Source organism: Homalodisca vitripennis, chromosome 2, assembly GCF_021130785.1.
Source record: "Homalodisca vitripennis isolate AUS2020 chromosome 2, UT_GWSS_2.1, whole genome shotgun sequence".
NCBI classification, from domain to species: domain Eukaryota; kingdom Metazoa; phylum Arthropoda; class Insecta; order Hemiptera; family Cicadellidae; genus Homalodisca; species Homalodisca vitripennis.
In genome coordinates this window covers 163,670,001-163,686,152 of record NC_060208.1, presented here as the reverse complement: position 1 = coordinate 163,686,152, position 16,152 = coordinate 163,670,001, and the positions used below count along the sequence as shown (strand labels likewise).

General features: G+C 33.9%; 1 protein-coding gene across 2 annotated transcripts in view; it reads left to right on the top strand.

Annotated features, from left to right (window-relative positions):
* Positions 1–5,469: 5,469 nt before the first annotated feature.
* The window catches only part of LOC124354976 (fibrous sheath-interacting protein 2), a 27,862-nt gene continuing 17,179 nt past the window's right edge, over positions 5,470–16,152 (top strand). Inside the window, exon 1 of one of the 2 annotated variants that reach the window (XM_046805815.1) lies at positions 5,470–5,778. In XM_046805815.1, coding sequence (XP_046661771.1) covers positions 5,575–5,778 — 204 coding nt within the window. In that variant the 5' untranslated portion in view covers positions 5,470–5,574. The remainder of the gene's footprint in view (positions 5,779–16,152) is intronic. The other variant, XM_046805814.1, reaches the window with a different exon arrangement.

The following is a 16,152-nucleotide window of genomic DNA, read 5'->3' as shown; positions in this document are numbered from 1 at the left end:
GGAGTGGAAGAGTCTACCTGGAGGGGGGGCACGTAGAGTGCGCGCGCATCTCAATCGCAATGCCGCCACTTTCTAACCTTCATTAACCTGTTGGAAAGTACGAGATATTTTGTTAATTCCTTATTGCTTTCAAAATTGTATATAAATATAGGTAGTTAGGCCCTTACCAGTACATGGTTTTCTTCACAGTGTGTCATATAATTCATACTTTTTGTAATAATCGACGCTTTGAAAGTTTCTAAGTAATTGTACGTGAGTTCAGTTAATAACATAAATTGATTAAAAATTAGTTAATTAGGCCGGATTGTAATTGACAGGCTTTCACCTAATCCTGTCAAGTGTTGCAATACCTTTTTAACTAAAGACATTGCAAATATAGCCTTTTAGAAAATATTGTAAAATGTATCTGTATAAATTAAGATTAAATACCGTACTGTTCGTTGTGCTGGACGATGAAACTATGTTGTTTTGACATTAATAATACAAATTGAGGCTTGTGGAAAGTTTAATTAGTATTTAGTGGTTTATAAAATAAAAATAAAAAAAACTATAACTATAGGCAAGTAGCGTAATATGACCGTGCCAACAAACATAGTTGCATTATAATAGAATAGAATATGATTTATTTTTGAAAATATTACAATAAGACATTATATACAATGGTATACACGATGTAATAAATCAATAAAGTAACCTAAACAACCAAATGTATACACAATGTACAAACCTAATGAGCAAACTTAAATAACAATTTAACATTCTTGTAAATAAAATTAAAACAAAAACACTCGTAAATTAAAAGAAATATTTTCAAAAATAACTAGGGCCTCTAGAGGCAAGTTATTATTTATTATTTAAAAATGTTTAAACAGCTGTTGTTTAAATGATTAATTATTACCAGCTGTTACCAATCAGATAATCATTCCTTATTATAAAACAGAAAAAGTTTGCTGTGTAGTGTAATACGTGAGGAGTAAATTTCATAACTTTGTTACACATTTAGTTAACTTTACTTATTATGGTTGTTTTCAGAATTAAATTCTCTACAATCTGTATTAGGGAAAACAATTTGTTTATTGGTCATTTAACAATGTTATTAGACATCAAACATTTAAGCCGGTATTTTTGTTATTAGATTTTTGGCAAATTTCATACTTTTCCTAAAAAGCTGTTCACACTACAACTTCTAGAGTGGTTTTATTTTATTTTTCAGGCGATTTTCCTTAAAAATCCACCTTATTTGAGTTAAAAAGTAAGAACAAAACATTTCAGAATCACTTAATTTCACCAAGTGAACTGAAAACAAAGCAAAATCTTTCGCCAGTCATTACTCACTAATGAGGCGTTTACGGACCTACCTTCATATAACATTTTTTTCTTATTTTTAGCTCTACAATCACGTCTTAAAATATTTTACCATATTTCTGACTCACCCTGTATAAGAGAATTTTGAAAGTTAATGGTCACATAATGAATTGACAGTTAGTGGGTTGAAATTTAGTGAAAACATCCATCATGTGTTAATTAATCAGCTGATTTAACAGGCTGCAAAATTGGGGACTTGTTTATAAACACATACTGATCAGATTACATTTTATACAACAGAAATACCATCTATAAACATCGGTTCATTGGGAATCGCTCTCCAGGTCAGAGTGATCCAGTAAACGCAGTCTCCCACGCATAACACAAACTTCCAAGCGTACATTTTATACAACAGAAATACCATCTATAAACATCGGTTCATTGGGAATCGCTCTCCAGGTCCGAGTGTTCCAGTAAACTCAGTCTCCCACGCATAACACAAACTTCCAAGCGTACATTTTATACAACAGAAATACCATCTATAAACATCGGTTCATTGGGAATCGCTCTCCAGGTCCGAGTGTTCCAGTAAACTCAGTCTCCCACGCATAACACAAACTTCCAAGCGTACATTTTATACAACAGAAATACCATCTATAAACATCGGTTCATTGGGAATCGCTCTCCAGGTCCGAGTGTTCCAGTAAACTCAGTCTCCCACGCATAACACAAACTTCCAAGCGTACATTTTATACAACAGAAATACCATCTATAAACATCGGTTTCATTGGGAATCGCTCTCCAGGTCCGAGTGTTCCAGTAAACTCAGTCTCCCTCGCACGCACATAACTTCCAAGTGTACAAGCATTCAACAGAAATACCATTTCATACAACAGAAATACCATCTTTAAAATCGGTTTCATTGGAATCGCTCGCTCCAGGTCCGAGTGTTCCAGTAAACTCAGTCTCCCACGCATAACACAAACTTCCAAGCGTACATTTCATACAACAGAAATACCATCTATAAACATCGGTTCATTGGGGGGGGGGGGGATTCGCTCTCCAGGTCCGAGTGTTCCAGTAAACTCAGTCTCCCACGCATAACAAACTTCCAAGCGTACATTTTATACAACAGAAATACCATCTATAACAATCGGTCTCAGGTCAGAGTGCAGGTATCGCTCTCCAGGTCAGAGTGATAATTCAGTAACACAAAGTCTCTCCACGCTTAACACAAACTTCCAAGCGTAATTTTATACACAGAAATACCAATCTATAAACATCGGTTCATTGGGAAATCGCTCTCCAGGTCCGAGTGTTCCAGTAAACTCAGTCTCCCACGCATAACACAAACTTCCAAGCGTACATTTTATACAACAGAAATACCATCTATAATCATCGGTTCATTGGGAATCGCTCTCCAGGTCCGAGTGTTCCAGTAAAACTCAGTCTCCACGCATAACACAAAACTTCCAAGCGTACATTTTATACAGCAGAAATACCATCTATAAACATCGGTTCATTGGGAATCGCTCTCCAGGTCCGAGTGTTCCAGTTAAACTCAGTCTTCCCACGCATAAACACAAACTTCCAAGTGTACATTTCATACAACAGAAATACCATCTTATAAACATCGGTTCATTGGGAATCGCTCTCCAGGTCCGAGTGGTCCAGTAAACTCAGTCTCCCACGCATAACACAATCTTCCAAGCGCACATTTTATACATAACAGAAATACCATCTATATAAACATCGGTTCATTGAGAATCGCTCTCCATGTCCGAGTGTTCCAGTAAACTCAGTCTCCCCACGCATAACACAATCTTCCAAGCGTACATTTTATACAACAGAAATACCATCTATAAACATCGGTTCATTGGGAATCGCTCTCCAGGTCCGAGTGTTCCAGTAAACTCAGTCTCCCACGCATAACACAAACTTCCAAGCGTACAATTTTATACAACAGAAATACCATCTATAATCATCGGTTTCATTGGGAATCGCTCTCTCCAGGTCCGAGTGTTCCAGTAAACTCAGTCTCCACGCATAACACAATCTTCCAAGCGTCATTTTATACAACAGAAATTACCATCTATAAACATCGGTTCATTGGGAATCGCTCTCCAGGTCCGAGTGTTCCAGTAAACTCAGTCTCCCACGCATAACACAATCTTCCAAGCGATACATTTTATACAACAGAAATACCATCTATAAACATCGGTTCATTGAGAATCGCTCTCCATGTCCGAGTGTTCCAGTAAACTCAGTCTCCCACGCATAACACAATCTTCCAAGCGTACATTTTATACAACAGAAATACCATCTATAATCATCGGTTCATTGGGAATCGCTCTCCAGGTCCGAGTGTTCCAGTGTAAACTCAGTCTCCCACGCATAACACAAACTTCCAATGCGTACATTTTATACAACAGAAATACCATCTATAATCATCGGGTTCATTGGGGAATCGCTTCCAGGTCCGAGTGTTCCAGTAAAACTCAGTCTCCCACGCATAAACACAAACTTCAAGTGTACATTTCCATACAACAGAAATACCATCTATAAACATCGGTTCATTGGGAATCGCTCTCCAGGTCCGAGTGTTCCAGTAAACTCAGTCTCCCACGCATAACACAATCTTCCAAGCGTACATTTTATACAACAGAAATACCATCTATAAACATCGGTTCATTGGGAATCGCTCTCCATGTCCGAGTGTTCCAGTAAACTCAGTCTCCCACGCATAACACAATCTTCCAAGCGTACATTTTTCTGTACCGTAGGTTTCTCAAACCACGGTAAAGAAGGTTTAGATAAAACTGTATAAGCTAACATGAAAACGTATCGTTGAAAACGCCTCGAAAAATACATGCTGGGTCTGTAGATGTGATTTAAAATAATATTTAACTCCCAATGAGTTTTACATATAATCTTTAACTCCACTATACGAAAAGTAGACAAGTTATGTCATTGCAAGATATTGAAATCTCCATTAAATCCCGTGTTCTAATAATTGGGTATTTTAAATTAACGGACAATATGTTGGACCCCAGAGTTGGGTAACGAAAATATTTTTGTCAAATCCCGAGATATAATTCGAATTTCCATGAAAAATTTCATTATATATGTTTGAATTCCTTCAAACATTTCAGTAGATGTTACTGAATCATTGAAACCAACTGGAGAAAAGTCCAGAACTCAAAATATTCTACGTTTACAGGCCTTTCAGAGACCACAATGTATTTGGTTCCATATAACTCTAATTTGGAAACGTAAATAGGCAAATATTTAACGAAGAATCAATAACTAAAATTGTACATTTATTATATTTAGGATTAGAATACTCTTTATTAAAACATCCCTTGCCATACTCATGAGGCCCTCCCGGCTCGTGCTCGTTTATACCTCGACAAGTATACAAGGACCTAGGTAAACATGATTCAATACATAGAATGTTTTGATTTCTTAATCCTGTTTCCTGTATTCCCTATTTCCTTGCCCTCAACCAGATATTATATACATTTATATTTTATTATCATCGTGTCAATAATCACTCCAAAACAGGTTGGCTGGATTTGTAGGTTTTCTCAACTCTCGAAACAATTCCACTGTATGTCTGCTACATAATTTGCTATGACTTTGCAATGTAAATGGGCCTGTTTCCTTGGTTTCCTTGTGACATAGTATGGAATATAATTGTTCACTTTACCTACACTGCTGTTAAAGCTCTTTCGGTAACAACCTTGTTTCTGTTTTTTAGAATTCGAAAATATTTAACTGAAAAATATAAGCCGGTACTACTACACATTTTATCAAAACATTTGATTGAATGAACATTTTGAATACTACAAAACACGTACATTAGTATGAAGCAAGTTTGCTGCCACGGTCATATTACGCTACTTATTGTACTGTAAAATATGTCTTTTTGTAAAAGACTGAATTTTCCAATTATTCTTCTTTTTCTATTGGGTTATTTACCCAATCTTGATTTTTATATTACAATAAAATAGTCTAACCTGGCCAGCCTTTTCAACTTATGCGCGTACAAACGAACATCATTTATTTATATAGATAAACACCACTCGTGCCTATTTATTTCAATCATATTGCCATTGGATTTGTCAAACCGGATCATGTGTTTCTTAAACAGCTGATTTAGTTAGACTGCAAAATTGGGGACTTGTTTATAAACAACTTCTTTATGAAATTAAATGTTATATATAAGAAATAATCGTTGTCTCGAATGAAGTCCTCGAGAAGTCGACGATGAATAGTTCCAAATTCACGTACACAGATATGCTGACTTTGAGGCCAGAGTGGGACCTGGCGGCCTCGGTTCCTCGGCCCAAGGGCGCGAATCTCCCCCATGGCCTGCCTCTGTGGAACAAGAAGCCTCTGAACTCTAAGTTACCTCTTCTGGCAGGACCCTCCGGTCCAATTGTCTTCACTAGGGGTAAACTCGGCGAACAGGTGAGTCAGCCCAATACATTTTCTATAGGTTAACCTATAAAGCTAGTCAGATTGATTGTATTTAATAGTATAATGTTAACAAATAGGCCTACACCTGTGTCGCTCCCATGAGAAAAGGCGCGATGTGCTCTGTGCATTCGGATATGCATTAGTATTACAGCGTAGCGGATAACTTACGCTAATTATCGTTTCTAGAAAGTTCGATCTGAACGAATTCGTTTTCAAAAAAATACATAGGTAGTATTCCTCTAATTCTTAGACTAACTTTGAATATCAATCCTGTTAATTATTGATAGTAGTTTCCTCAACTAATTTTGTTATTTGCATACAATTTCATGTAAAAGCGCAATCACCTATATATACGCGAATAACCGATATATATATATATATATATATATATATATATATATATATATATATATATATGTGTGTAAATAAATCATATAACATAATAATTGTGATTTCTGTTACTCTTAGAAAGTATCTCGTATATAGATCACTTGTGAATAACAAGAACAAGAAGTTCCTAAAATTGGTTACTTTATACATTTAATTAAGATTTCCTTAATGCAGTAGGCTATATAAGGACACAACCCGGGTTTGCTTGAAATCGGTAGAAGAATTTCCCTTAAAAACTATATTGATCGTTAGCTGTGCAAGATGTGGTAGAGGTCGAAAGAGATAAAAATATTATTGATATTCTCTTCACCCCAAGCATGAAAGCATTAAAAAATAAATAGAATTCCTTAACCGTTATCACAAAATTGCGACCTAATATTTAGGAAATTAAATAATTAAAACTAGAATGTACCAATAAGTCTATAAAAACATATTTAATCATGATATTTATCATTCAACTTTATAATATTTCAGGAAAAATATTACTTGTACTTTAATATTACTTGTAATATTACCGAGATATACTTGTAGGAAAAATAGCGCGAAAAATTATGTCTTAGTGTACTCGAAATAACAGAAACTAACAATAATGTAATGACCAAATAGCTGAGCATAAACAAGTCATCGTTTATTTAAACTTGCACCGAGATCTTGAAGTCTTAAGTACTTATACATTTGACGTCCGTAACTACCTAGGAAAGAGTGGTATATTTACGGCTATTTATTAAAACATCTTATTGGTCACTCAGGTTACTAGTTTGGAACACTGAGCGCCGTTCAAGTCGCGCTGCAATATTGATACACAGTGAGTACGGCGGGTTGCGGCGAGCGCCGTGTACACTGCCCGCGCATCGGATGACATCTGATTTTGGGTCCGGTTCGATTACTCCACCGATCGTTGGCCCACGACCCAAACATTAGTTTAGTTTAAAATAAGAGGGTCGTTGGCCCAACGATCAGTGGTGTAATCGGACTGATTTGTTTCATAAAGTAAAACATAACTAAAATGGGTCGTTGGCCCAACGAACCGTATTTACAATTTAAACAGTAAATTTACAATCAAGGTTCGTTGGCCCAACGATCAAAATATTTACTTACAAATACTAATAACGTATATGGTTCGTTGGGCCAACGACCCTATTGGAGTAACAAGTTAAATTGTAGAATGCAGGTTCGATTACACCACTGTTCGTTGGGCCAACGCCCGTTTTATAATTTATAGAGGTTCGATTAGTCCACTGGGTCGTTGGCCCAACGACCCGATCAAATAAAACATTGCATTTCAAATGAAAAGGGTCGATTACTCCATTGACCGATTAGTCCACTATGGACAAGGGCAGGCGGTATGGCAGCCGCTCCTCCTGCACTGTAGTAATTTTATCTTCATTATGAGCGTGAATACATTTGATGAAAATATAAATATATATATAACTATAAATGTTATTATAAATTATATATTAATTAAATGCAGGTATGAGGTAACTTGTACATTATTAATTTTTTTGTCGGTACAGAAAAAATTACATTGGTTAATATAAACGTAATATATTTTTAGTTATAATTTATTCTACATCATTGACGTGACTAAACAAATATATGTTTATATAAAATTTGTATAAACGGCAAAAGCGTGATTTAATCTTTATTGAAACTACATTAGTATCGATTTTTTATCATATACATATACATGTACAAGTAAAAGAACTGGCCAATTCTCTTCAAAAAGCCAATGTATAATGTTCTGAAGCATTTAAATATTTTCATGTATCTGGTACATTTCTTCAGATGGATATAAACTACATTTACAGTACATATTAAAGGTAACTATTAATCATTAAAGCTTAATTGAGAATATGTTGCCAACTTTAAAATAGAAGCCTCTGAAGAAGTAGGTCTAATATTGATTGTTAATGGGATGTGAGAGAAGGCATTACATTATCCTATACCGGGTATTCTATATGAGGTAATCTATAAACGTAATGCAGCTGTTAGACTCTTAGTTAAAAGTAGAATAGTGTAATTTGTGGTAATATATTAGAAATACAATTTTATTAGTGATATCGCAAAAAGAATTCAAATAACACATGCGACTGTGAAAGTACAGTACTACTAGAGCTTTAATTTCCCATAAGTTCAACATTATTCTTTTGATGGGGTCTTCTTCAGTTTATTTCCAAGTTGAAACATGCAAACTTGAATTGATGTATCCGTGACAAACCTTTTTATAATTATTAATAGTTTTAATGTGATGTAAACGTTTTCTTTGGCGTCTTCATCGTAGCTTTGTACGTTGTGATGGCTGAGGAGAATAGTGATAACTATCGACCGTAACATGAAGTCGCAGTCATTTACATGATTTTATTCAGTTTTCATTGAGCCCTGTGGTTTACTTTTACAGTTAATTTACATAATAAAAGGTGGTAAACGGATTAGGTCTTCGGTTTACACGGCCGGTGTCATAACCAACTGTTTCGGCCTAACCGTGGAAAGCTACCCTCCGCCACAATATTGTTCCGGTTTAAGATCTGTTGTTTAAGATAGTTCCCCACATAAAAACCGATACATTGTAAGAATTTAATTGGGTAAGCATCGTTTCGACGAGGTGCAAACTGCACAACACATCAAATATTATCAAATCATATAGCTCGTGTTTTAGTGTTTAAGGTTATTTATCAACTATCGAGAAGTCTTCTATGAAATTTTTAAAACCTTCAAATTTGTGTACATTATTTACATTTACTCTATATCATTGTCCAGTATGACTTAGACAGTGAAGCAGTGGACCTGTACAGAAGGAGAATCAATCGTGGCCATTAGGCAAACTAGGCGGCCGCCGAGGACGGCAGCTTTAAGGGGTGGCCAAAGAAAAAAATTACAAGAATGTGTATAAATTACTTTACATAATTCGAGCCAAAAAATACATAAAACAGGCTTGTGTCACTTTAAAATTCAACCTTTATCATATCAAACATTACTTAGAGTGTCAGCGTAAACCTTAGGTAAATTGAATATAGTACAATAAACCTTTGTAGTTACCCTCTATGTGAAATTGAAGACGGCAACAGTTTTAGTGTTGTGCTCGGAGTTGGGCGTGATGTGGCCTCGAAAACCATATTGTCGCATCGCTTCTATAACCCCATTACTACTACTTGTCTAAACCTTTACTCAAGTCGGATGATTGATCAATCATTAGGCTAGTTTTGAGGGTTTTTTATCGACTCTGTGTAATTTTTATTAACGGTATCTAATGTTGCTTGATTATGCGAGCATCCCGCACGTAAGAGGACACGCTAGTGTATGCTGCCTGCTCTTCCGGGGCTCTATATTTAACATGGAGCAAAAATTGAATGGAAAATAGGCACTTGACTTGTCTCAAACTTGATTTCTCAATCTTTCATTCCACAAACAGACTTTATAGTGGAACGCCTGGGGGTTTTGACCTCGGATTACAACTACAGTGAATGCATTTATATGGTCGATGTGGTATTTTGTTTTTCAGAATATAAATTGCAATGTTTATCAAATTCTTTATCTAGGTTTTTTCATTGTTTAAACAAATTACTATAAAAATTAATCTTTGAGCATCTAGTTTTGCTCTAAATTGTATTTTTCAAATTATATTTGAAATTTCACTTAAGTAGATGTAGAGAAACATCTATTAAGAACACCACTACTCTTGGTGTGTTTTTGATTATATTTAGGGTTGTCGGGCTCTTGAAATGTAGTAAAACGTGGAGGGAAGAGCGGAGCTGCAGGTGCAAAGTACAATGGAAATATGTAATATAAAAAATAATATACATGTCGCCTTATTTTCAGATTGTAGGACTGTACGTCCACGCCCAGTTTGACGAGGGTGGCTGACGTCACTTTTCTGCAGGGTAGGACAGTTAGTCCACGCCGACACCTGTGGACTAACTGTCCTTCTTTTCAAAACTGACCTGGCCGTGCATTAGTTTTTCTACCTGCACTTATTCTTTATTCTAGTCAGTGATGCTTCCACTACATTCGCACAGCGTACTGCTAAAGCAGTGAATATTAACAACAGTTTACTCAAGCTACCACATATCTTAACGGGATTATATCTTAACGAATTCCATATAGCATTATATTACTCTCTGATTAATTTGGCATTGTCCTAATGAATCATAAACATCTACAGTAAGTTTGTATTAGTTATTCCTTATATTGGACCATCGTTTGTATAATACTGTACATACCAGTAGACACGTTACTCGTAGTACACGTTAATTGAAATGGATGGTTTATTGTTTTATTAACATTGTTAATAGTTAAAATAACAATTTAGTTCATATCTAATATATCAATTTTAAAGTTGTACCAAATTAAGTTAAATAGATACGAAGACAAAATATTTTATTGCCTTAAATAGTGGCTCTTGGCATATAATCCAAACAGTAAACAAAACATCTTCCTACACAGACATACTAACTTACATAATAGTGACCTGATGCCGCTAACGATACGTTGTAAATATCACTCAAACAGGAATTCGATGAACGGCTAAAAAATGTGTCTAGTTTCATTCAAACTTCCAATTGCTATTCATCTCTATATCCCGCTGCGAAAAAATTTAACGTTATTTCAAATAGTGATCCCGGAACGACAGGAGATAACATGTTTAATTACTAGCAGTTATAAGAAATTCGAACGCTCCAAATTCTTAAATTTATTCTTAAACCCTATTAGTTTTATTCCCCTTTAAAATAAACCGTTAAGCATTAAAAGTTTTAAAATTTGGTGTTTAGTTAATAAAAAAGCCCTAGTTAATATTGCTTTGTTTTCTTGAACAAGGTACATACAAACTTCTGAGAAGCCTACTTCTGTCAAAAGTCAAATAAACTATGCGTTTTATAACTATATAACAGTTATATAGTACATTCCTTTGATGTATGCATACAGTACTCATCATGCATACTCAATATTTACTAAAGTGTACAGTTAAAAGTAGATTTGTAATAACACTTTTAGTTTTCTTATCTAAATATTTGTCTTACTTGTGCTCAACAGTGGTCGCAAAAAGTGTTTAAATAAGAAGTGTTGTTATTTTTAAGCTTACTCTATGCTTTCACGACTAAATTTAAGGTAATTTATGATTGTGCTACTATAAAACAATGTTTACACAGGACAATTGACTAAAGTTAACAGGCTCTTATACTATTATATAAATGTCTTGTTCTCTTTACCTGATTTTTCTGTGCATTCTTACGATATTTTAATCGTTGTTCTCCTAGTCGGAGCGAAAACATATTCAATAAAGCAAAGACCACTATAATCGTTACAGACATTCTTAACCCTTTCCGGGCCAGGCGGCAATATATCGATCGTGTCTGAAAAGTGCCAGGTGGCAATATATTGCCGTCGGTGACATACGCAAAAAGCGCCAGGCGGCAATATATTGCCGCCTTGATATTCGTAATTTTCTTAAAAAAATACGACATCAAATGATTAAAGTTTTATGTTTTTTTATTCCCTGGTATATTTTTAGATATTTAATATGAATATAATTTTTATTTTTGAGGTCTATGCATTTTTATTTCGTAATTGTCACGTGACATTATCAGGTGACTCGATCTATTGTTGTTAATTCTTTATGCTTTAGTGCAATCGTACCATTGTATGCTGGATTCTTCTTCATTATTTTATTTTGTGGTTGTAAATATTAGTAGTGTTACCTGGTTAGCTATTGTGTGTAGTAGTTACAATGACTGACAATTTGCGATCTCACGGGAGTGAAATTGTAAGTAGCATATTTGTAAATAGAAAAAGTGTAAATAAATTTCAAATAAAATTGTGTAAATATTTCTTGGTAAATAGTGTTTTTAACTGTATTGAAACTGCTTATGGATCCTACAATCATCTGTTTACCGGTACATCCGTAATGTGAATATTTATTTTAAGTTTCTTGCAGTTAAGAAGTAGGTAAGAAATGCTTCCGGCAGTGTTATGACGTGGACCTATAGTCCGTTTACCTTATTTTCACATAGTTCAGTGACTAGCAACGAGGGTTGCTATTATTAAGACAGTTTTTTGTCTAAATTGTAAGATTTTGAACAGTCTATCAATTGTATTCACATCTCGTTAGCACTTATATACAAGTTTTGTTATTTAATAGAAATCAACCAAACCTTTTCCTATATTGGTGACCTCGACTTGATCTGAATACTTAACCTTCTGATCTGGAAAAGGTTGATGCCTATTAAATAATAAAACTTGTATAATGAAGAACTCGTAAGGTTAACGAGATGTGTATTTATTGAGTATAACTGATAGACTGTTCAAAATATTACAAAGTAAACTGTCTTTATAATAACAACAACCCTCGTTACGAGGCACCGAACTATGTGGAACTATTGTCACATAATATATCATCATAAACCTATTTCTTATTTCAAGTATAGTAAATCCCTCTAACTAAATCTATATTCGAACAATACTGCTGGACGGTGTTCTGATCCTTAGATTTTAACCAACCCTGACATGGTCCAAATGTTGAACTACAGATACGAAGTTCTAGGGCCAACTCCACATTTCTTTACGACAATCCTAGAGGATTTAGGGACCCATGGATTTAAAAAAATCTTGACATGGAGATGCCTTGGGATAAATCACGATAATTATTTAATCCCCTTTCCCTTGGAGATAAGGGGCATAGTTCAAGATCATAAATGTTTTTCGGACAACTTCCTCTGCATGGCAATGGAGTGGGTGCATAAATGTTTGTGAGGATTAACTTACCTATTGACTTGAAATTTTGCTTAAGGGACATTGGTTCGATGATGCATGCCATGGTATTTGCCTGAGCGTTAGGAAACATGTTTATATATTTATCGTATGAGAAACCACTATGAAAAAGAAAAAAATATTTTTATAAGCAAAATTTGTTAATATAATTGATTACAAATTAAAACACATAACTATTTTTAAGGCACAAAATTAATACAAAAATCTCGATGTTTTTTAACATTTCCATCACGTTTGTGCACGAGTTCACGGAACTGTTTATCGAGGAAACTGAAGTACTCGTATTTCCCTAGTCACCAATAAATTATAATGACGACATGTTCTGTCAATCAAACGAAGAAGAGCATATTGATTTAGAAGACAAGACAACAGCACAGAGACCAGGAAGTAAGTGTAAGGCCACACGGATAAGCTGGCTTCCGGGAACGAGGGAATAATAATAATTTTAGATCAATAACCTAAACTATGGCTGCTTTGAAAATTCTTTCCCTTCATTCGTCCAATCTCAAGCACAAAGTCTGGAACTTCACAACCACTTCAATTGTTTGAAAACATTCCATTGCTATATTTTGAATCATATAATTGTCTTGAATAACAATTGAAATCAGTGATTGCCGTTGATAGATGTCGTAATTACAAAAAAATACGTTTGGCTTCGTCAGCCCCTGAAATCCTTAGTTTCTAACAAAATTCAAAACAAAACCGACACCTATTTTCAAATGGCAAGATACACTGAAGTAAGATTTTAAACCAGTCTGTGGGTCTTGTACTGTATTGACTCTTCCCTTATAATCTTTGTTAAGATCCTCGTAAAGGCCCAATGGCACATAAGGAAGAGCAGAATAAGGATTCGAAAGAGACCAGCCTCTCCATAAAAATTAACGTCTATCATTTCATTTCTAAGATTAGTATTACAATTTTATATATGCATTGCAATCTTTTCTCCAGTTGATGCCAGTTTATGAATTAAAGCTTTTAAAAGAACTATATATTACATAATTTTGTATATAAAAACTAAATCAGCGATTCATTAATTTAAAATACAACACTGGTCTAACTGTTGATTTGAGCAGATTTAATATTAAATCGAGTTTAAAAATGTAATAGTCAGAAATATACAATGTGTATGATATTAAAACCAATAATCTGATATAATTCTTAAATTTAAAATTAAGTTTTCTTTTAAAATCTGTAATATTTTTTAAATTGCTTATACCCTGTTATTATGTTGTTATTCTCATTGCTTGATATTTCAAAAACCATCAACAGTTTACACACATCACAGTTGATGTTTATATTTTGCTTGTATCCAATTCTCTTTTACCACAGACCTATGTTTAAAATAAATTTATATACTTCATTGCTTCCAAATAATGGTCAGGCTTAACAAATATAAACTGTATTACCTGATTGTTTTGTATGCGTGAAAGTAAATTTATCAAAGTATCGTAAGCAAAATATAAAATATTTATATTTCATAGAAATATTTTTATGAATAAACTGGTATAAACATTCTGCACTAATTCTTGATCATTTAAAATATATTTTTATTTAGATTTTATCTCATATATTTCCAGTATCGATTTATTGTGGCCAAAACAATAACACATCGTTATAGTGTAGATTTATTGCATAATTATTTTCTATATCAATGAATAAGTGTTTGTATGAAGGAGGAGTCCAGATATAGTTTATAAAAGTTAATTCATTATAATTTATTTCAAAAGAATATCCATCTTATTGAAAATTATTTAAATTTAATTAATTGAATAATTCAGCTAACACCATAACGTCCTACCCAAAAACCTCAGTCAACCTTAATTATATTTTATGTCACAGCAATGTAGTAATCGACAAATACTATATTTTCTTCTTTTATGTATAAATCTTGAGTTATATTTTTCCATTGTGTGTCTTGTTATGCTGTTTGTATTTTATAATTTTTTGACTCCAAAGATTTAAGATTGCAAATTAAAATTATTACAAATATCTTTAAGTGAAAGTGGTTCATCTATCGAACTACACATAACGTTCGTTTAAAAAAATTGCATTCTTGTGTAATAATATGTTAATAACCTGTGGTCAAATGTCAAACACCATAAAATATGTAAATAACGCTTCTAAATGTAGTTATAACTGTTTAACAATTATTAATTTTCACATGATATTAAGGATTATGGACCCTGAGAAATCTTACAATAATAGGTTTTTTAAATGCAAAATAATTCTCGATACATTTTATTATGAAAAATAATCGGGTTTGAAATAGTTTTTAAGATGTTATATGATATTACTATTATAATTATTCCTAAACTTGTAAAACATATGCATCTAACAACGTTTACGGGATTTCAATACATTTTACCGACTTCTTATTAACCATGCAAAATATAACTATCAACGAAATTTAATAATATAATATTTGGTTAAATATGAAACCACTTATACTTTTTATCAACCTTGTTATATAAATATTAAACAGGTAATGATAAAAACAAAATGTCATCTCATAATAGCATTTGTGGGTACTAATACTAATATAATAGTACATACTCCTACTAATATGTATATATTTGATTTTTAGTATTTAATATATATGTGGTTACTTTATCAGTTTATGACATATTTTCTACATACATTAGTATCTCGAGAACAACACTAAAACGACATATTAACTGGAGTGCTAAAAAAGTAAAACATTGCCTTGCAAGGGGACTTATAAGGAGAAGGAGAATGAAGTAGTGGACTAATCGACCCTCTGGCCGCTGAAATGAGCTAATGTAGCGGCGTGGGTCGTTGGGCCAACGCCTGGTGGTGTAATCGGCCCTCTTTTGAACATCGTACGATTCATTTCACTTAGGTTCGTTGGCCCAACGACCCCCTTTAAATAATTTTGCTTAATATTAATTCATGGTCCAATTACACCACTGATCGTTGGCCCAACGAACCTATACCAGTAAATAAAACATATAAGGTTCGTTGGACCAACGACCCTTTATTTACAATTTACAGAAATGAAACAAATAGGGTCGTTGAGCCAACGAACCAGTGGAGTAATCGAACCTCTACATGTTTGTAAAATGGGTCGTTGGGCCAACGACCCTCTGTAAAAATTACATTTCTTCCAGGAGGGTCGTTGGGCCAACGATCAGTGGAGTAATCGAGCCGTCCCCCTGATTTTAACGAAAACGCTCAGTGAAAAACGTTAGTAAA